The 22,564-nt window shown below is 44.2% G+C and overlaps 2 protein-coding genes across 2 annotated transcripts; one reads left to right on the forward strand and one right to left on the reverse strand.

The window, feature by feature from the left end:
- Window positions 1-7,211: 7,211 nt before the first annotated feature.
- LOC148927544 (protein NRT1/ PTR FAMILY 3.1-like) lies at window positions 7,212-10,368 on the forward strand. The gene is made up of 4 exons (XM_089056095.1): window positions 7,212-7,351; window positions 8,403-8,620; window positions 8,760-9,319; window positions 9,396-10,368. Exons 1-4 carry the CDS (start codon window positions 7,219-7,221, stop codon window positions 10,300-10,302), a joined length of 1,818 nt encoding a protein of 605 aa, XP_088912221.1. The 5' UTR covers window positions 7,212-7,218; the 3' UTR covers window positions 10,303-10,368.
- Window positions 10,369-11,937: 1,569 nt separating this feature from the next.
- LOC148927545 (uncharacterized) lies at window positions 11,938-12,546 on the reverse strand. The gene has a single exon (XM_089056637.1). It carries the CDS (start codon window positions 12,544-12,546, stop codon window positions 11,938-11,940), a length of 609 nt encoding a protein of 202 aa, XP_088912763.1.
- Between the last annotated feature and the right edge of the window lie 10,018 nt (window positions 12,547-22,564).

The following is a 22,564-nucleotide window of genomic DNA, read 5'->3' on the forward strand; positions in this document are numbered from 1 at the left end:
CCCTTTGTTTTATATACATCTTTCATTTTTTTTTTCCAACACTATAGCCGATTTAATGGATGAATGATTTAATATCCAAACTTTCTTTTAAATACACTAATCATCAAATGAAGTAAGTATGTGACACGTTTCATCTACATGTCACTACTAAAAATTTCCTTTTATTTTCCTTTTTCACATTTGCCATGTCATTAGTTTTTATTTTTATTTTTATGCATTATCTCTTTTTATACTTTTTCTAATATGACACCCTCACACAACATATATTTAAATATATTATAAATGCATGATATCATGAATGCATATATACCCGTAGGTTTTATTAGTCAAATATGTCCTATATATATATTAGGTTGCATTATACTATGTAATAATAAAAATATATATACCATATGCTATTAATTTAACTATTAAGAATGATATAACAATTAGTCCTAGAATGACAATGAAAATATGTAATTGTGTAAAATGATGCAGATGCAGGTTTCGGGTTAGGGATATCACACTGACCACGAGAATACCACTTGGGTGAAACTCTGAATTATATTAAAGAGCCATTTGTTTGCTTTATTTCTATTTCTAGCTAATTAAGAAAAGGGAGATGAGTAAAGTTTGAATTTTGGGGTGTTGCAGCTTTGCAGGCGAGTGCAGAGGCTGGGAGGCGCGTGAAGCAAGGACGTGACAAGCAACGTCCAATCAACTGCCAGCACTCGCAACCGCCTTCCACACGAAGCGTCTCAACCGAGCGACCGTCTACAACCGGTCAAAACCCTCAACTACCCACCCACCTATAAAACACCCCACCGCCTACTACCCTTCACTTTACAAACCCTTACCTACATTCTCTCACCCACAACCACCACCCCACTCCGAAAACCACCACCCACTACAGAAACCACCGTAAACCACCACCGGTACAGTCATGGCAAAGAGAAAGGCAACCAACAACCCGGCATCTACCACCGGCGAAGCCTCGTCAGAACTCCAGCCAGCAGCCGAGTCGCGGCCGCCAAGCCCACAACGATCACAACCACCGCCGACGACACAAATTCCGGCGATGGTTCCTTTAGACACACTAGCGGCGTTTCTAAGGCAACAAGACCCCAACAGAGACTGGGCAACAACCCTAGCCGGATTTAGCCTAACCGGAGGAATGCCGACGACATCAAATCCTACCCCAACTGCAACCACAGAAAACCCACCACCCCAAAAACCTCAATTCCGACGTCCGAAAATATTTCCTCAACAATTGCTGCACAATCAGAACCCTCCCACCCTTTTCCCATACACCAACAAACAGAGCCGCTGGACGTCAGCCCTCTTTCCGCCTACCAAGATCCCAACTGGGGAGAAACATAAGATAAGGAAAGCGGAGGGAGAGCAAGCGAGAGCGAGAAAGGTGAAGCAGAGGAGATTAGGGCCACCGAAAAAAATATCGATGAAGCGGAGAAGAAGGAGATAAATCTGAACGAGACGGCTAGGAAGCAAGGGTTAATGACGGATGATGAATTCCAAGCGGTTTTGGGCAAAGGGGATCGAATCGTGATAAACCCTGAAGGGGTGGCTGAGGCACTGGACCTCGCATCCCAGGCAGTAGGGAAGGGGGAAGCAACAAAGGAAGCGGAACAGTCGGAAGGGGTAGTCCACCAATAAGTGGAGGAGAGGACAGACTAACAACCGGAAAAGGCAGAACAACCTGAGGAGGAGGGGCAAGAGCCAGACACACATCAAGAGGAAGCCTCAGTGGTAACTAAACCCAAGCCAGTAAATAGGAGGCTAGTGTTGAAAAACGACCCCAAGGCAGAAAGGCAGAAACCCCAAAGAGTGTCACAGAGATGTTTGGGAAAGTGGACGTCCAACAAGGCAGGAGCAAACACCGCAGCAGATGCAGTGGAGGTTTCGAGTGATGACGAGAAGACTACTCCTACAAAACCAGGGGAGGAGCCCTCGAATGCTAGCCAGGAGGACACCCAAATGGCAACAGGGACAATATCAGCAACGCCGACTGACCAGGAGGAAAGCCCCTGTCAAGAAGAAACAAGTCATGAAGAAACAGCGCACTGCCAATGCAAGCATAGTGATCAGAGAGCCGGAAGAGAAAGAGAGATCAAGCGACACCGACTACACTTCCAGCGAGGATTCTGACTCAGAGAGTGATATCTCTCTGGAAGGAGAAGACTATCATGAGCAGCAGCTCCCCGACAACCACCTTGAACTAGTCCACCCTCCGGTAGAGAGGATCGTGAACCAGCGGTGGAGGGTAACGCTCACTGATGAGCTTATGGAGGACATGAAGCACTACGACACCAAAAAGCTTCAAGATGCATTTGACGACAAGGATGACAGTAGCAAGCAAGTCAAATGGGGAAAGGTACTCCATATACCCTCTTTGGATGAGTTGTCTGTTCGTGATTCCTTCCTGGCCAGTATGGAAGCATTGGGTTTTGAATGGCTGTTAGAGATAGGGACCCAGAGATATCTGTGAGATTAGCGAAAGAGTTCTTCACCACGTTTAGGTTCCAACTCACTACGGACCTAGACGAGGTGTCAATCTCCTTTAGGATATTCGGTGGAGAACTGTCGATGAGTCTGATAGAGTGGACTGTGCGATTGGGTATGTGTAGCCTGGAGGAGGCTATAGGTCCGGACTGGAGAAGCCGTGAGAGGGAGGTACCGAGGCGACATATTGAATTTGAGCCCCAGGAAGCTTGGGAGGAGCTAACCCACCCCAATGCTGCCCAGTTCGCCTCCACAAAATCCAGATCCACCCACTTCAACAATTCCATGCTGCGATTGGTGCAGCTCTACTTAGGCTATAACCTACTGGGGCAGAGCAACTCCGCTGCAAGAACGTCCATGACCGAATTGTACCTGGTATGGTGCGCTAAGCATGGAAGGAAACTGCACCTAGGGTTTTGGACAGCGTACCAATGCCACCTGATAGCCACCTACCCAGCCAGAAACTTATCGCTCTGCCACATACTAGGAGCCTTCGTGCGCAACAACATCATCATAACAGAGGCAGAGGACCTGTCTCCAATGTACATGGTCGACGCTCCTGGCCTATTTGATATACCCTTCTTCGTCCGCACCAACTTGGTATACTACAGAGAAGGTGTACCCCAGTTCTACCCAATGGGAGAAGCCCCTGGAGGAAGGGCACAACAAGGCCAGGAGGTGCAAGCTGGCCAGATCGACCAAGCGCAGAGGCTGAGACAAGAAAATCTGGAGTGGGCAGTGACTGAGCTGGCTGAGGAGAATAGACAATCGCGGGTTGAGATGGCGAAACTGACAGCCCTAATGGAGAGCGTCCTAAGGGAGTTGGCAAGAGGGAAAGCAAGCAGTGGAGCTGGAACAAGCGGACATGGAGGACAGGAATAAGAACCCATCGGACCTGAGGAAGAAGACGGCGATGGACAACAGGAGGATGATGACAACAAACCCGGACCTACTGAAGAAGAACCAATGGACCCACCTGCACAGAACCCTACCCCAAGAAGGAGCAGGAGGAACATCTGACCGAACCACCCCCAACTGACCAGTTAGTTTTCTTTTTAATTTTTAAGTTTTTTCTTTTGCTTATGTTTTCATACTTTTATTAAATAGGTAGATTTATGTGTATGCAAACCCCATTCATAACACTTAGCCTATTTAATAGTCTAAGTGTGAGAAGTAAAGGGTTTGCTACTTTGGTGCATATGTTTATTATGTTTTTCTTTGTGTTTTTTCGTGAGCATGATACCTCACACTTAGCCTACTGCGTAGTCTAAGTGTGAGGAGTTTATATGTTTATATTTCATGTTTGTCAATATTTTGCTCTGCTTTGTTATAAATCTAGGAATATGTCTAAAACTCTCCCACTTAGCCTATTGCATATCCTAAGTGTGAGAAGTTTTAAGATGTAATATGTGTTTGTTATAAACGTGTGTCTGTCATACTAGCCATTCCTAATTTTCACTTCACAGCCCGCATCTGGGGCAGACACTTGTGAAGTGAGAGGGGGGAGCAAATGGCCAGTATGACATGTATATATGTGTTATTTGAGTCAGTGCATGTTAGTTTTTTTTAGGTTTGTTTAGGTCTAGGAATTATGTGTTATGTTTTATGAATGGGCTTAAAACTCAACTGCCTCGAACTGACGGTGAGGGGAATTGAGGGAGATAAGGCATGCCGGAAAACAGGAACCACCCCCTCCAGTAACCCCTAGTCAGTATAGATGATGCAAGTATGAAGGAAAAACCCATCCCTTAGGTCAGACACGAAAGCCCTCTTAAAAGGTGAGTTAGAAACCCCAAAGTGGAACTACTTTCCACTAAATACTGAAAAAAAAGAAGAGAGGCTACCACATGATGTCTAGGGCAAGATGACCGCGTGTAGCAAACCCTGAAGGCAGTAGGAAACCCCCTTGAACCCCCTTGAAAAAAAAAAGAGGAAAAAGAAAAAAAAACCTACCCTTAGAACCCCATTTTCTAGCCTAACTTATACCCCGAAATAACCCATCAGGCAAGGAAGCAACTGCCCAGGAGGACATACAAAAGGGACCAACTGAAGAAAAGAAAAGCAAAGAAAGAAGGAGAAAATCGATCTGAGATTTCCAGATCCCAAAAAAAATAGAAGAAGGAATAAGGGTGGCAAAGCCACAGAAAAGGAAATTGAAGAAAATGGTCGCAGATACTTGACCACAAAAAGAGAAAGGAGAAGAAGGAATAAGGGTGGCGAAGCCACAAAGAAGCTACTGACCAGTTGGAAGCCAATGTCAGAAATTGTCCAGCCGTAGAAGAAGCCCTAGCCAGAAGCCCGAATGCACACAGTTCTCCCTCATCAAATAAGTAGTTATTGTTGAACCTTAGAGCCTTAGGGACAACTACCCCAAACATTACAAGCCACTAGCCCCATTACAAGCCTTAAAGACCTTCGGGAGCTGCATGTGAGATCTGAGTCCGAAACATCTGTGGTTAAGCATTGAGAGAAAACAGTCCTAGCATCCCCTGTGAGGAATGAGTGACTGAGTGAACCCAGTGTTTGGCCTAGGATTGGGTGATCCTGACAAGCAGATATACTGACTGGGGAAGAAAAGGGGCGCGGCGGAAGTTCAAGGCTGCCTAAGGCCGGATTGCACCTGATCTCGAGGGGAAGGGTGGTTGAAAATATAGCCTGTTCTATGTGTTTAAGTTAACTATATGTGTTATGTGTTTGCGTCGTTATTTTGTTTTCTTTTCTTTTGCGTCAGAGTCTTGAGTCTAGCTAGGTAGAGTCGGTCAGGGGAGTAACCAGGCTCGAATTCGACTTATTTCTTTTTGTTTGTCTTCACGCTTGAGGACAAGCATGTTGTAAGTGTGAGCAGTTTGATAAGTCGTATTCTAAGCCTTGGTCACTGGTCAGTATGTCGTGAAATGCATGTATTATCTGCAAAACAGTTGCTCAAGTGTGCAGGATTGAAGGATCCAAGTCAGTAGGAGACGATTCAGGTGACGCAAGTGAAAAGGGCACCAGAAGGGTGCAATACTGACCAGGATGCATGCCAGAGAAAAGGCTCGAGGTGGAGAAGAAGGATAGCTGGGATGATCATTAACAAGGGCAGAAAAGTCAAAACGTGAAGAAAGTCTACCCTAAAAGCAAGGGCAAGCCTCCCTATAAAAGAAGCCACTTGGAGAGAGAGAAGGAGTTGAGTTCGCAGTTCGACAATCACACTTAGTAGAATTCTCTCTAGAAGATCGATCCTTCAGCATTATCCTACCTCTCGTTCCTCGCCACAGCCATGGTCACTTGACGTCCAAGAGTCTGCCGGAGAAGTCATCAGTCCGCCGTTCCAGCCAGTTATCGAAGCAGTGTAGTAGTATCATCGCCCGGAGTGGCAAAAACAATCTTAATCGCTTTCTTAGTTTAAAGTTTACTTGTTTTCATCGTTAGTTATTTGCAAACACTCATCGCTGTTGCTCTTTTGAAGCACTTTGTTATTTTCCAACATTTATATTATGAAGTTTCTATTTCGCATGTCACTTTGGTTCGAGTTAGCTTCATTCTGCCTAAGAAAGTTAGATCTAGTGATTGCTTTTAATTTCTGAGTGCTTTCTTATCTGGAGTTGTTGATTCGAAGTTGTAACTATGTTTAGTCAAGTTTTCGTGCATGAGTTTCTTTTCTGCGCCGTGATTACCACCTTGCATGTCAGTCAGTAGAAGTAAAGTTGCAAATTTACCGTTTAATTTAAGTTTAAGCATTTTAATCGATGGATCTTGAGTTTAAATTTATGAATCTGAAGTTTTAGTTATGGTGTCTGTGTTCATATGATTTTTGTCAATACTTGGTGAGGAAGAAAACGTCAAAATCAACTTTATTGGACCACTTTTACTTTTAAGTTACTTTTGCTTTTGTTCCCTACTTTTCAGATGTACTATCCAGACCTGTCAGAAAGCCCCCAGCCATCAGATATACCTTGTTGTCTAAATTTCCCCTTTTAGTAACTGTCCACTTTCCATATGTCTCTGATACACCTTGTCCCCTATTTTCACGAACACTCCCACATGTCTGTTATTTTCCCGCCTACTAGTCAGTAGAGTACCACCTTTATTTCCTGTCTAGGTAAAATCTCAACCCAAGCGTGGTAGCTAACCAAAACAATATAGGAAAAACAAAAAAAGCCGAATAGAGTTAATAACATAAACCTCTTCCAATATATAAATAATTACGAGGAGCCATTTTTGCCCAATAAGACAACCTAAATAGGAGACTGCAACAATGTCGATTTGGACAAAAACAAAAAAATTCACATGCTTAATAATCTCCCAAGTCTTTATTTTAGTTTCTTAAAAGATTTACATATTTTTCATTTCGTGGGGTGGAGCCCATCAACAATGATGGTGTATAAATTATGTACAAGAACAAAAAAATACTACTATGTAAATATATACTTCCCCATTAAAAATATAGTAGTAACATTTTTCGTATTGGATTGTATCATTAAAAATGAAACATTTTTTAAATTGAAAATATCATCATTTCTATTTTTTTTATCTATCTTATTTTATTATTTTTATCTCTATTTTTCCTTTCTTTCTTATTTTATTATTTTTTCATAAACTAAAAAATAATATTACATAAAATCTCAGGCTGAAAAACAAACGTTTCAATTTAATGGGACAAAGGAAGTATATTTAATAGTTTTGGCACTGATTATAAAGACTGATGAGATTGTGTGCAGCAATCCCACACTTGGAAAAATGGAAAACGGTGAGTTAGAGTTAGAGAAGAGGAAGAAATCCGAAAATGAAGATGAGGAAAACAAACAAGAAGATGTGATCATAGACAGAAAGCATCATCTTGGTGGTGTTAGGACAATGCCTTTTATTCTTGGTTAGCCCACTTTTTCTTCTTAAATATGTTTTACTTTTAAGAAATTCTTGGCATATGAGAGATTTCATCATTAATCCCTCATTCTTATGTTGATCTTCAGTTTCCTTCAATTGTGTGTTTAACATACACTGATTCTTGGGAACCCACTTTTAAGATTGTTTTAAAGACATTCTTTAACTATGTGAGTGTGTGATGAGAAAAATTCATTCTTGATAAATCCACCTTCATTTGGTGTTATATGTTGTCTTAAAATTGAAACACTGTATTTTCTAGTTGCAAAGTGACTGGTCATAAATAGTTAAAAATTGGTATAAAAAATGATTTTCACCAAAACTTGGTTTCTTTTGAGATGATTGGTGTGTATGATTATGAGTTCGGATTAATCAAATATATTTGTATTATATACACAGAGTCTTATTTTACTGCAAACTGCATCTTTACTATAAATTGCAAACTAAATCTCATCTATTAGATTTTTAGATATGATGTTAACAGATAATAAATAATGTCAACACAATTTAAGTTGGGATGAAAACATATGAATGCCAACTCGATTCATAAAAATGTCAATCGGAGTTAAATGGGACCGGTTAACTTTGTGCTGATATTACTTGTCATTTGTTGACATTATAAGGTTCTAATTGATGAGATTTAGTTTGCAATTGATTACATCCCTATATACACATCTATATCTTTTGATAATGAAATTGCTTGGATAATTCCCTATATAATTCTTCCAAATTTGTGGCTAATCATTTATAAAGCAGTTGTCAACTTGTCATAATCTTACCTAATGAGTTCCAATATATGTTGTTGGTTCATTAATTTGCTTACTGCCCCATGATATGAACTTATTTAGTTTAAGATTCAACAGATAAAACTGATGTCCAAACAAAGAGATATGGAAAACATTTCCACAAGTTTAACTGTATGTATGCAAATGTCTTGATGAATCCTGATTTTTAGCTTTGAATGCATGTGCTTAGACGATCTTCGAACTTACGATCTCAAGCTAGATTTTTCGTGTGATTTAGCCTTACGTTGTTGGCAGCAAACGAAGCATGTGACAGATTCGCAGCTGCTGGTTTTCATGCCAACATGATCACATACCTAACTCAAGTCCTGAATCTGCCTCTTGTCAAGGCATCAAACATCCTCTCAAACTTAGCCGGAACGTCCAGCTTCACCCCCATCATCGGTGCTCTCTTTGCTGATTCGTTCGCTGGCAGATTTTGGACTATCATCGTTGGCTCCTTCATCTACGTGCTGGTGTGTGCTTCGCTCCCTCCAATCGGATTATTAGAAGAAAAATATTCTTGTGTGTGTGAGTTGGTCAAGCGGTAGAGTGGTTAATGTCTGAGTCCAAAGGTCTTTGTTGAGAAAGTTTTTGTTTGGCTTTATCGTGCAGGGGATGGTTGCTATCACGATATCAGCGTCTCTGCCTCAGCTCCGTCCTCCTCCATGTCCGACTCAGGAAAACTGCGTTGAGGCTTCGAGCCTGCAGCTGTGGATGCTCTACCTCGCCCTACTCCTCACGTCGTTGGGCACGGGTGGGATTAGGCCATGTGTGGTGACATTTGCTGCTGATCAGATTGATATGAGCAAAGCAAAAACAGAGTCTAGGAAGTGGAATTTCTTCAATTGGTACTATTTCTGTATGGGATTAGCATCTTTACTTGCTCTAACCGTTGTTGTTTACATCCAAGACAATGTTAGTTGGTCTTGGGGGCTCGGGATCCCTACTATCGCCATGGTATTGTCGCTTGTCGCCTTCGTCCTTGGCTCCCCTTTGTACAAGAAGCTCAAGCCTGGGGGTAGTCCATTCGTTCGAGCTGCTCAAGTGATTGTCGCGGCTGTCAGGAAGAGGAAATCCGTCCCACCGGATGATCCCGCCACCCTATATCAGAACAATGATCTCGACCTTGATATCTCGACCAATGGCCGGCTTCTCCACTCGAACCAGTTCAAGTAAGCCGTCTTTAATAACACAAGTTCTCTTACATTGATGATGACTTATGGTTATGTTTGTTAATTTCATTGGAAGGTGTTTAGATCGGGCCGCCATAGCGTCTGATTCGGACATGAAGGGCTCATCGGGCGGGCCTAACTTATGGAGACTGGCAACGGTCCACAGAGTCGAAGAGGTGAAGACCGTTGCCAGGCTAGTGCCCATATGGGCTGCGACCATCTTACAAGTGGCCTCACACTCCCACATAAGCAGCTTCACCATCCAACAAGCTCGAACGATGAACCGTCATCTCTCGCCATCGTTTGAGATCCCTCCGGCCACAATGTCGATATTCTCAACCCTAACCGTCATCCTAGTCCTCCCCCTCTACGAGCGCCTGTTTGTCCCCTTAGCCCGACGCCTGACCCATAATCCTGCAGGCATCACGTGCCTGCAGAGGATGGGGATAGGCTTCGGGATAAGCATCATTGCCTCTGTGGTCTCGGGGCTAGTTGAGATCAAGAGGAAAATGGTCGCTACCCATTACAACCTACTCGATAGCCCCACGGCCATAATCCCGATTAGTGCCTTTTGGTTAGTCCCACAACACTTCTTGCAGGGACTATCCGAGGTGTTTGCGGCCGTGGGACACATCGAGTTCCTCTACGACCAGTCGCCCGATAGCATGAGGAGCACAGCAGCAGCGTTGTATTGGATCGCGATCGCGATCGGGAGCTACATGAGCACGTTGATGGTAACGTTGGTGCACCGGTATACCGGAGAGAGAAGGAACTGGCTTCCAGACAGGAACCTTAATAGGGGGAGATTGGAGGATTATTATTGGCTGGTCAGTGGGGTGCAGGTTGTGAATTTGATGTACTATGTTGTATGTGCATCGTATTATAAGTACAAATCTTTAGAAGAATTAACTGAAAAGAATGATGGAGATGTTGATGCGTTGTTGGCTGATGATAATAGAGAGATAGAGATGGTGAAAAAGTGAAAGATTTGTATTGTGTGATTATGGATTCGAAGGGAATGGTCCAGGCATGTGATCTAGGTTCCATCAGATGGTCTTCAGATTCTAATTGATTATTTGCGAAGTAACCTTCTTATATTTATTGGCTCTTTTCTCAATATATAAACTCAGATATTACAAGTTTTAACTAACATATTCAATTTTATAAAAGCAGAAGTTTGGGCATGAGAATTTTTAATAGTATTAGCGAATACTACTCCCTCCGTCCCATAGAAAATGACTCACTTTTGTTTTAGGTTTGTCCCAACCAAGATGACTCATTACTAAAAATAAAAACACATTTATCTCTACTTTATATTCTCTCGCTCTCTCTTATTTAACTCTTTACACTTTTCACACAAAATAAATGTGTATAAAATTCTGTGCCACCCAAGAAAGGGATCATCTTACTTGGTACGAAGGAAGTAGTAGTATATAAAAGGTAAGTAAATGTCAATTTTAGTCCTTAACATATGACCAAAATATGAATTTGGACCAAAACATTCACTTTTTAAAAAACAGGTCCATAACAAATGCAAATGTCAATGAAATAGTCCTTTTTTATGGTTCCGTCAAAAAACTAACGGTCAACGCTAATTGCACAGCATGACCGGTAGTTTTTTGACGGAACCGTAATAAAAAGACCACTCCGATAAAGATTTCATTCGATATGGACCTGTTTTTTTCAAAAAAATGAATGTTTTGGATCAAATACGTATTTTGCCATATGTTTAGGACCAAAATTGACATTTACTCTAAAAGATAATGTGGTTAGCTATGGGAATGGGCCAAATGATGATCATCTAAAATATTAATACATCACTCAAACATAAATTAAAAATAAAATAGATATGGAGAATCTATTTATTAAAATAAATAAAAGTAATAAAATCGATAACAAAGTAAATTAGACATTAAGTGTTACTCTCAATCCCCATAATTTGTACAGATTAGTTACCCATAATACAATAAGTAACAAAATCCATAATAAAAGATCTAAAAGCATTAAGCCAACAATAAGATAATATCAGAAAAAAATTAATTTTGAACCTTTCCGTCTTTTACAAGCCTTGTTCCAATCTACAATGGTGGATGAACAATAATGAAAGTATGGCGGTAAAAATATGTGAATTTCGGAAAGGAATTTTGAACTCTTTCAATGATGCAGTTTGAGGACTATTTATACATTTGAAGGCTCCTCTTCTAATTAGGTAACAAGTTGTTAAGGACCTCCTCCTTAACGGCGACCGGCGGTAGTAACGCGGCGATCAGAGTATCGATTCCGGCGCCCAATCGTAGGGTCGGCGGATAAATTAGTTTCAGGCTGTGCGTGGTTTTCCGTCGGGCAGCGTGAGAACTAGGGTTGCAGGAAGATTCACAAAGTTGTGGGCAAATAATATTTTCATTCCTTGATGAGTTAATAAACAAAAGCCCTATTTATAGACTAAGGACCCTAGGGTTGATTCGACCTAATCCTATTCATCTCGGGAAAGAATCAACAAAGAAAACCCGAAACGGAGCTTATACTATGCTCGACACGTACTGAAATTAAATAATAAAAATAAGTTCCAAAAATAAATAAAGCAAAAGAATGCAAAAGAAAAGCAAATAATCCTACGGCTACATGGACACGAAGTCGCCGAACTTGTTTGGCGGCTTCGCAACTCTCTTCGGCTTCGGCTTCGCGATAGAAGCCTCCTGGACTACCACTGCAGACCACGCCTCATCTATCTTCCCCAGCACTTCTGTGGCCACTGGCCGCGGCGGTTCCTCTCGCGGCGGGATCGTATCAACCCCCCTCTCCATAGCCACATCCTTGTCCTCAAGGAGAACGTTTGGAAACCTCCTTTGTACCACATCCAACGGCTCCCAAGTAGGCGAATCTGTGCCGTCCGACCATCGTACCAAGACATGCTCTCGAGGGCGGCCCTCCTGCCACAGCAGCCGTTTTTCCAAAACCCGAACCAGGTAGACCACAGGCCTGTCACCAAAGAACTCCGAAGGCAAGTCACCCAGCTCGCCCCTCGCATCACCTTGAATAAACGGCCTAAGGAGGCTGACGTGAAAAACATTATAGATCATACTCCCTTCCGGGAGCTGCAACCGGTACGCCACCTGCCCGATGCGTTCCAACACCCTAAATGGTCCATAATAGCGACGAGCTAACTTTGCCGACTGCGGACGCACGACCGAATGCTCTCTGTAAGGTTGAAGTTTGAGTAACACCATATCCCCTACCAAAAATTCTACCAAACGACAATGTTTATTAGCCGAATCTCGCATCCTTTGCTGAGCGCGCTAGAGATTACGACGCAGCTCCACCAGTAACTCACTCCGTTGCGTGATCAGCTCGGCCACTGAGGGAGGCGTTGCGGCAGACGGGGGCGCAAAAACCAAGCTAGGTGGCTCCCTGCCATACAAAGCTTTAAACGGGGACATCCCCAAACCCACGTGATGAAAACAATTAAGGGCTAATTCTGCCCATGGAAGGAAGTTAGTCCACTTCGAAGGATGATCAGCAACAAACGCCCGCAGGTACTGCTCAAGGCCCCTATTCCTCACTTCCGTTTGGCCGTCGGACTGAGGATGGTATGCGGTAGAGAAATTCAGCTTCGTCCCACTAAGGCGCATAATCTCTTCCCAGATTTGATTCAAGAACACTGAGTCACGATCCGAGACCAAGGTTTTAGGAAATCCGTGGTGACGGACCACTGTATTGACGAACAAGTGCGCCACCCGCAAAGCATCAAACCGAGTGGGCAGCGGCGCAAAATGAGCATACTTGGATAATCTTACCACCACTACCATGATCACTGTGTACCCTCGTGACTGCGGAAGGCCGGTCACGAAATCCATAGAAAGCTACTCCCAAACTTGTGAGGGAATGGGTAATGGTTGCAACAACCCCGCCGGTTTCTGAGTAGAGTATTTTGTTGTCTGGCAGATAATGCAAGCCTCAACAAAACGTCGTATCTCCTTCTTCATTTGCGGCCAATAGAACTCTGCTGTCACTCGCCAGAGAGTCCTCTCGAACCCGGGATGTCCCGCAGACTGAGAGCTGTGATTCTCCTCCAAAATCGGTGTTCTGGCCGACGACCGAGAGCCCACAAATATACGGTGATGGTAATACACGAAACCATTCGCCCAAGTGAGGTGGCCTGGCGCCCGCCCTTCCTTAATCTCTGTAACTATTTCACGCATTTCTGGTGACGAGGCTGTTTCCCTTCGCAATAAATCGATTAAAAGTGGGACTGGCTGCGAGGCAGCCAGCAGTAGTGTGGCCATTTGTTCGGCCTCGCCCGTTGGCACTGCCACGGTCCCTCCGCTACTGCCGGCTCCCTCCTCCGGTGAAACCTCGCGGCGCGAAAGGGCATCGGCCGCTCGGTTAGACAAGCCCATCTTATACTCTATTCGAAACTTGTACCCCATCAATTTCCGGACATAGAGTTGCTGATCCGGAGTTTGCACTACTTGTTGGAGCAATTCCTTCAAACTCTTCTGGTCACTTCTAATTATAAACTCCCGGCCCAACAAGTATTACCGCCATTTCTGCACCACCACCACTATAGCATATAACTCTTTATGATACGTCGAAGCCACTCATCTACGGGGCCCCTACTTCTTACTGAAATAAGAGACCGGATGGCCGTCCTGCAAAAGAACCGCGCCAATACCTGAATCCGATGCATCGGTTTCAATGCAAAAGGGGTTGTCAAAATCGGGCAGTCGCAGAACCGGGGCAGTAGTCATAGCATTCTTCAAATTCTGGAAACTTGAATCCGCCGCAGATGACCATGCTGAGGAATCCTTCTTGAGCAACTCGGTAAGTGGAGCTGCTATACCCGCATAACCAGCGATGAAGCGCCGATAATAACCTGTTAAACCCAGAAATCCCCTGAGCTGCTTTACTTTCTTGGGCGTGGGCCACGCCGTCATAGCCACTGTAACCCCTCACCGATCAAGTGGCCCAGGTAATCCACCGTGGAGCTGCAGAAAGAGCACTTTGACAGTTTAACGAAAATGTTGTTCTCCTGCAGAACCGACATCACCGCCGCTAGATGCTGCCCATGAGCCTCGGCTGACGGGCTATAAACCAGTATATCATCGAAGAAGACTATGACAAATTTCCGAAGCATGGGCTGAAATATAGCGTTCATCGCCGCTTGAAAAGTACACGGAGTATTAGTCAGACCGAAAGGCATGACCAAAAACTCAAAGTGTCCATCATGAGTGCGAAATGTCATTTTGAAAACGTCCTCTTCATGCATTCTTATCTAATGATACCCTGATCGCAGGTCCAGCTTGGTGAAGACGCGTGCCTTGCCCAATTCGTCAAAAAGTTCGTCCGCTGTCGGGATCGGGAAATGATCCGGAATGGTTGCGTTATTTAAAGCGCGATAATTGATGCAAAAATGAAATGTGCCGTCTTTCTTCCGGATCACTAATACGGGCGACGAAAACGGACTGCACCGCTGAATGATCCCCTGCTCCAACATGTCTTTAATCTGCCGCTCAATCTCGTTCTTCTGAAAGTATGGGTAGCGATAAGGTCTTACATTCACGGGCTTCGCGTCTGGGTGGAGGTGTACACGATGATCGAAAGGTCGTTTGGGAGGTAACCCTTCTGGCAAATGAAATACCGCCCGGAACCTATCAAAGACCGATGCCACGGCTGGTGGCAGGCCGACGGGGAACTCCTCCGGCGCGGTCGCAGCGGTCGAGGTTGACTTCGGCTCGAGCAATAGCAATTCAAAAACGTCCGTGGCCAACCTTGATGGTGTCAGCGATGCCAGAGAATGAAGGCTAATGCGACGCGGAGGGGGCAATATGCCGTTGATAACGATCGTTTTAATTTCTTAAAAGATTTACATATTTTTCATTTCGTGGGGGTGGAGCCCATCAACAATGATGGTGTATAAATTACGTACAAGAACAAAAAAATACTACTATGTAAATATATACTTTCCCATTAAAAATATAGTAATAACATTTTTCGTGTTGGATTGTATCATTAAAAATGAAACATTTCTTAAATTTAAAATATCATCATTTCTATTTTTTTTATCTATCTTACGTTATTATTTTTATCTCTGTTGCTCTTTTGAAGTACTTTGTTATTTTCCAACATTTATATTATGAAGTTTCTATTTCGCATGTCACTTTGGTTCGAGTTTGCTTCATTCTGCCTAGGAAAGTTAGATCTAGTGATTGCTTTTAATTTCTGAGTGCTTTCTTATCTGGAGTTGTTGATTCGAAGTTGTAACTATGTTTAGTCAAGTTTTCGTGCATGAGTTTCTTTTCTGCGCCGTGATTACCACCTTGCATGTCAGTCAGTAGAAGTAAAGTTGCAGTTTTACCGTTTAATTTAAGTTTAAGCATTTTAATCGATGGATCTTGAGTTTGAATTTATGAATCTGAAGTTTTAGTTATGGTGTCTGTGTTCATATGATTTTTGTCAATACTTGGTGAGGAAGAAAACGTCAAAATCAACTGTATTGGAACACTTTTACTTTTAAGTTACTTTTGCTTTTGTTCCCTACTTTTCAGATATCCCAGCCATCAGATATACCTTGTTGTCTAAATTTCCCCTTTTAGTAACTGTCCACTTTCCATATGTCTCTGATACACCTTGTCCCCTATTTTCACGAACACTCCCACATGTCTGTTATTTTCCCGCCTACTAGTCAGTAGAGTACCACCTTTATTTCCTGTCTAGGTAAAATCTCAACCCAAGCGTGGTAGCTAACCAAAACACCCAGGAAAGTCACCACAGTTATCAAAACGTGTCCATCCTCGTGGGATTCGACCCTTACCTCCATTATACTAGCCAGTAGAAGTGGGTTGAGGAAACTTGTTTGAAGCCAGGTCCCGGTTATCGTACCAACGACTCAGCTGGGTCGGGAATCTCTTCCTGATCAGTTGGATACACTCCAAAATTACATACGATAAACCACAAAACATCCGAAAGAGTGGAAAGGAACCTAGGCACCTTCAAAATGGCGCCGTTGCCGAGGATGGATGGCGTTCATACCTGTTATTGTGTGTGATCTTTTTGGTGTACATATTGTTTATAATTTTTCTTTTCGTTTTGTTTTCATTTTATGACAAGTGGCTCGGCTCCTGGCCAGTGGAGACCAAGGATACTTCCCCGAGGAACAATACTCGTTACCACTCGTTCTGGCCTGTCGACAGCACCGTCCGACCTAGGAACGAGTAGCGACGAAGAAAAGGAGTAGCTAGAGTATCAACTTCCGGAGCTTCCACCCCAGCCAGTAAGAACACTAGTGAGGATGGCTGACCATGGTGAGGACGATCCCGAGCTCGCAACACTTACCGCATACGCCGACGGAGATCCCCCACAAGCCATAGTGGTCACCCCAGGCCAGACCGCCTGTTATGTGAAACCCCACGTTATCGCAATCTTACCGACTTACTGTGGGAAGAGCTACGAGGGACCATACGAATTCTTAAATGAGTTCTGCAAAATCTGTAAGGCACAGAGGCGGCCAGCAGGAGCGAGCGAGGACGATTACAGACTGAAAGCCCTGCCCTTTGTCCTGAAGGGAGAGGCCAACACTTGGTTCATGCGCCTGCCAGCCGACTCTATCAATACATGGGTTGATTTTAAGTCAGTTTTCCTAGTCGAGTTCTTCCCGTCTTCAAAGACAAGCGCATTGAAAAGGAAAATATCGTGCATAAGGCAAGAATATGATGAAACCCTGAGCGAGTACTGGGAGAAGTACATGAGCCTTCTGGAGTCATGCCCCAACCATCGCATGAAGGAGATAAAGGTGCACCACACCTTCTATGAAGGGATGAACAAGGAAACCAAGGATCTGGCGAATTCATCATCTGGAGGCGATTTCCCCCAGTTGAGAGTAAGTGAAGCCAAGAAGGTGTTACGTAAGCTGTTGAATGCAAAGAAGACATACGACAACACTAGAGATGGGTATAGCAGAGAAAGGGTAGCGAGTGCTTCGGCTATTGGCCAGGAGGAACGGATGGACTTGAAGATGGAGGAATTAAAGAAGGAATTGCTGACTGCAATCAAGCAGAACACTCCACCACCTTCTCCAACTGGAGACCAAGAAGCCCCAGCACTACCATATGATCAGCTGGACAACTCGCTGGATGTGGAGCAAGCAAATGCCGCAGGATACTACAATTCCAACGGCAATTGGATTCCGGGAAAACAAAGGGATGCACTGTGGAGGGACCACCAAAATTTCCGATGGGGAGATGGAAATCAGAATCAGAACCAAAATCAGGCTCCAAATCAACCCAACCCCCAACCGAACCAATATCCCAACCGTGGCCCAACAAATCCTGACTACCAGTCTAACTGGGTAAGAAGAAACCAGCATCCTCAGAACCAAAGCTCTCAAAACCAGAACCCGAACCCTACCTATGTGCCACCCCATCAGCGAAACTCTCAAAACCAGAACCAAAACCAAAACCAAAACCAATTTAACCCAGGGCCTCAACATAACACCCACCATCAAAACCAAAGTCAGTACCAGCACAACCACGACCAGTATAACCCTCCTGCCCAGTATAACCAGTACCCACCGAACCAAAACCAACAAAATTTCTCAGGCTACCAGTCAAACCCACCACCTCAGTATAACCAGCACCAGAGCTCAAACCAATTCCATCAGCCAAACATGTCGAGGAGATCTATGGAGGACATGATGGGGGAGATGCTTGCCTCGCAGCAAAGCATTAAAAATGACTTGCAGTCCAGTAATGAAACAATGCAAGGAATGCAAAGTGCCCAGAAGGAGCATAGGGAAAATATGGATATGATGAACAGGCAGTTGGCCCAGCTCGCTAACTCGGTGGGCGAAATGAAAGGGAACTCAGGAAAACTCCCATCTACAGTCCATGTACCGGAAAAGGCAAATGTGAGCAAAATTACACTGCGGTCCGGGACAGCCTATAATGGACCTCAGCTCAAGAACCCTGTTGGGGAGTCTAGTAGAGAAGGGGTGCTGAGCGACGTCATCCCAGCGGAAGAGCTTAAGAGGCCTCTGCCTCAGATGGAGGATTCGTTTTTTCTAAACAAGGAGCCTACCGTGGAAGAAAAGGAGGGAGAAACACAACCTGGAAATGAGCAGCCGGGAGGAGTGATGCCTACATCGGAACTTCCAACCCAGGAGAAGCCAAAGGGAATTCCACAAGGACTGACTGGAGAGGCTAAGGGAGAAAAACCGTTTCCATATCGGTTTGTGACGAAGAGGAAGAAAGAAAACCCTGTAGATTTCATGTCGATCTTTGGGAAGCTGGATGTCACCATACCATTCCTCCAAGCCGTGAGACTGCCCCCTCTGGGGAAGTTTATAAAGGAGTTCATAGCCGGGAAGGCCCAGGAGGATGTAAAGATCATGGTGGAGGGAATAGCGTCAGCCGTTGTACAGGAGAAGCTACCACCCAAGAGAGCCGACCTAGGTATGTTTACCCTACCCATAACAATTGGAGATGTGAAAATCGAGCATGCAATGCCGTTATCCATTTATAATCGGTTAAAGGGGGTAAAATTGTCGAATACTAGGGTGTTGATCCAACTGGCTGATAGGTCATGTATCAATCCTGAGGGTGTGTTAGAAAATGTATTGGTCAGGATACAGAACTTTACTTATCCCGCTGATTTTTATGTCATTAAAATGAGTGAACCAGAAGCTAGGGAGTCTAGCGGGATATTGTTAGGAAGACCATTTTTAAGAACGGCTAAAACAATTGTGGACATGGCCGAGGGGACAATATGCATTGACTTTAATGGTGAGAAATTTGTCTTTGACATCAATGAAGCCATGAAAAAACCAATAGATTCTGAAAATCTATGTTATGTTGATGTAATTGACCCCTTAGTCCAAGAATTTCTTGAGACCGAATTATTGCAGGAAAAACTCCAAGCCTTGGATGTGTATGCCCAGGTTGATGTGGAAGCAGCTGCATGGTGTGATCTGATCAGTAGCCGGGGGTTAACCGACGAAGAGATCGAAGAAGCAATTACGGAATTCTGTCAGAAGTCAGAACTAGCAGGATCCGTAGGGGCCGTGGTACCGGCCAGTATGGAGGAAAAATCAGATGCTGAACAAGAACAAGAGGAGGGTTCAAAGAAGAACCCTCTACCTACAGACACACTACCCCCGCAAGTGGAGTTGAAAAGGTTGCCCGCAAACCTTAAGTATGCCTACTTAGGGGAGGAAGACTCATTCCCTGTAATCATCAACAGCGGGTTGACTGAAGAGCAAGAGGCAAGACTACTAACTGTGCTGAGCAAAAACAAGAAGGCTATTGGATGGAGCCTTACGGACCTGGTAGGTATAAGCCCGGACGTCTGCATGCACCACATTAGGCTAGAGGATGGAGCCAAGGCGCATAGAGATTCTCAAAGAAAGGTGAACCCAAACATGCGAGAAGAGATACTGAAGGAAATCTTGAAGTTGCTCTCACTGGGCATTATATACTCGGTGCCAGATAGTGAATGGGTTAGCCCAATCCATATGGTCCCCAAGAAGTCAGGGATCCAGGTGATTAAGAATGAGAGAAATGAGCTAGTGCCCACCAGACTAGTTACCGGGTGGCGAATGTGCATAGATTACCGGAAGCTGAACAATGCAACCAGGAAGGACCATTTTCCCCTGCCATTCATCGATCAAATGCTGGAGCACTGGCTGGGAGGAAGTACTTCTGCTTTTTGGATGGGTACAGTGGTTACTTTCAAATCTATGTGGACCCGGAGGACCAGGATAAGACCACGTTCACTTGCCCATTTGGAACCTACGCGTATAGGCGTATGCCATTTGGTCTATGCAACGCCCCCGGTACTTTCCAACGGTGCATGATGAGCATATTCTCGGATTTGATTGAAGATTGTATAGAGATCTGTATGGATGATTTTACTGTCTATGGAGACTCTTTCGACTCGTACTTGCAACATTTGGATGTGGTGCTAGAAAGGTGTCAAGCAAAGAGTCTGGTTTTAAATTTTGAGAAATGCCACTTCATGGTTACAGAAGGAATTGTTTTAGGACACGTGGTGTCAGAAAAGGGGATCCAGGTGGATCAAGCTAAAGTGGATGTCATATCCAAACTACCCTTCCCTACTGATCAGAAAAGAATAAGAGGTTTCCTTGTCCACGCTGGATTTTATCGAAGATTTATCAAGGATTTCGCCAAGATTGCCCAACCTCTTACCAGGCTTCTCCAGAACGAGGTGGAGTTCGTCTTCGATGAGCATTGCAAGGCTGCTTTCAACCTCCTTAAGGAAAAATTGATTTCTGCACCGATCATTCAGGCTCCTGACTGGGATCACACCTTCGAGGTGATGTGCGATGCTAGTGACTATGCAGTGCGGTCCGTACTGGGTTAGAAGATCGATGGGAAAAGTTACGTGATATTCTATGCATCGAAAACTTTGAATCAAGCCTAACGGAATTATGACACCACCGAGAAGGAGATGTTGGCGGTTGTCTATTCATTCGAGAAGTTCAGGCAGTACCTACTGGGATCCAGAGTCATCGTCTATACTGATCATGCGGCGATCAAGTATCTTATTGCGAAGAAGGAGTCAAAGCCCCGACTGATCAGATGGGTGCTACTTTTACAAGAATTTGACTGGAAAGTAGAAGACAAAAAGGGAGTTGAGAACAAGGTAGCGGACCACTTGAGCAGAATAATACAAGAAGGGAACAGTGAAGATGTAAGGGATCGATTCCCAGAAGAGCATTTATGTGAAGTGATTTTCTCCGCAAGAAAGATCGATTGGGAAGAAGTGATGAGACTTACTGGTCAGGACGCAACAACCAAGGGCAAGGAGAAGGAAGGATAGGAACCCTGGTATGCGGACTTGGCAAACTACTTAGTAACAAGAGAACTGCCAATGGTGCCAAACGTGACAAAGGCTCAGAGGATGAAGATCAAGAGCGAAGCAAAGTATTATTTCTGGGACGACCCATACTTGTGGAAGGCAGGAGCAGACAAGGTCATTAGAAGATGTGTTCCTGACTGGGAGCAACGGGATGTACTGACGCACTGCCACTCCTTGGCATATGGAGGACATTTCAGGCCAAGAAAGACTGCCAGGAAGGTGCTAGATAGCGGATTCTACTGGCCAACCCTGAATAGAGATGCATACGAGTTCTGCAAGGGCTGTGACCGTTGCCAACTGACCGGTGGAATCTCCGCAAGAGATGAAATGCCGCAAGTTCCAGTAATAGTTTGTGAGGTGTTCGACATCTGGGGTATGGACTTCATGGGCCCTTTTCCCTCATCTTATGGGAACTCCTACGTCTTAGTGGCAGTTGACTACGTGTCGAAATGGATAGAAGCCAAGGCCACAAGCACTTGTGAATCTAAAGAAGTCACCAAGTTCCTCAAGAGTCATATATTCAGCCGATTTGGGATACCAAGAGCAATCATCTCCGATCAAGGGATTCACTTCTGCAACCGAACGGTCGAGGCATTGATGAAGAAGTACGGAGTTCATCACCGCCTATCCAGTCCTTACCACCCCCAAGCCAACGGGCAGGCGGAGATCTCAAACAGAGAAATAAAGAGCATTTTAGAGAAGACAATCAACCCCTCAAGAAAAGATTGGAGCATAAGGTTGGAAGATGCTCTGTGGGCATATCGGACAGCATACAAAACTCCTACAGGGATGTCCCCCTATCGCATCGTCTTTGGGAAAATGTGTCACTTGCCAGTGGGAATTGAGCACCGAGCATACTGGGCAGTACAACAGGTTAATGTGGATGCTAAGGCCTGCGAAGAGGAAAGGAAGCTACAACTACAAGAGCTGGAAGAACTAAGATTGGAGTCGTTCGACTCAGCCATGTGGTATAAAGAGAAGACAAAGATGTGGCACGACAAAAATCTGAGAACCAAGAATCTCCAAGTTGGTCAGAAAGTACTACTCTTCCAGTCAAGACTGAAGCTGATGCCTGGGAAGCTCAAATCCAAATGGGCAGGACCTTATATTATCACTGCATTACGTGCTAATGGAGCGGTCGAGATTTCAGGGAGTATCCCTAACTGTGAACCTTTTGTCGTTAATGGACATAGATTAAAAATATATAGGGAAAATGAAGAAGTGTGTGTAGTGGAAGAAATTCCACTACACTTTAAGAGCATCTAAATGACCAGTAGGAAAGGGATTTGAAGTTCCACCTGGTCAACGTCATATGTAATGTACTTACTGACCAGGTAAAACTTCAAATACCCTTAGTAATGATGTAAATATTTG

The sequence above is a fragment of the Salvia hispanica genome, chromosome 4 (genome assembly GCF_029641045.1).
Source record: "Salvia hispanica isolate PSC_SH4W2 chromosome 4, Shi_PSC_v1, whole genome shotgun sequence".
In the NCBI taxonomy this organism is placed as follows: Eukaryota; Viridiplantae; Streptophyta; class Magnoliopsida; order Lamiales; family Lamiaceae; genus Salvia; species Salvia hispanica.

What these genes read in the sequence shown, in the direction of transcription:
- LOC148927544 (XM_089056095.1), top strand. Translation starts at nt 7,219, where the DNA reads ATGGAAAACGGTGAGTTAGAGTTAGAGAAGAGGAAGAAATCCGAAAAT. An exon ending in GACAATGCCTTTTATTCTTG is followed by an intron (nt 7,352 to 8,402) that starts GTTAGCCCACTT and finishes CGTTGTTGGCAG; the next exon opens with CAAACGAAGCATGTGACAGA. An exon ending in GCTCCTTCATCTACGTGCTG is followed by an intron (nt 8,621 to 8,759) that starts GTGTGTGCTTCG and finishes TTTATCGTGCAG; the next exon opens with GGGATGGTTGCTATCACGAT.
- LOC148927545 (XM_089056637.1), bottom strand. Translation starts at nt 12,546, where the DNA reads ATGGTGTTACTCAAACTTCAACCTTACAGAGAGCATTCGGTCGTGCGT.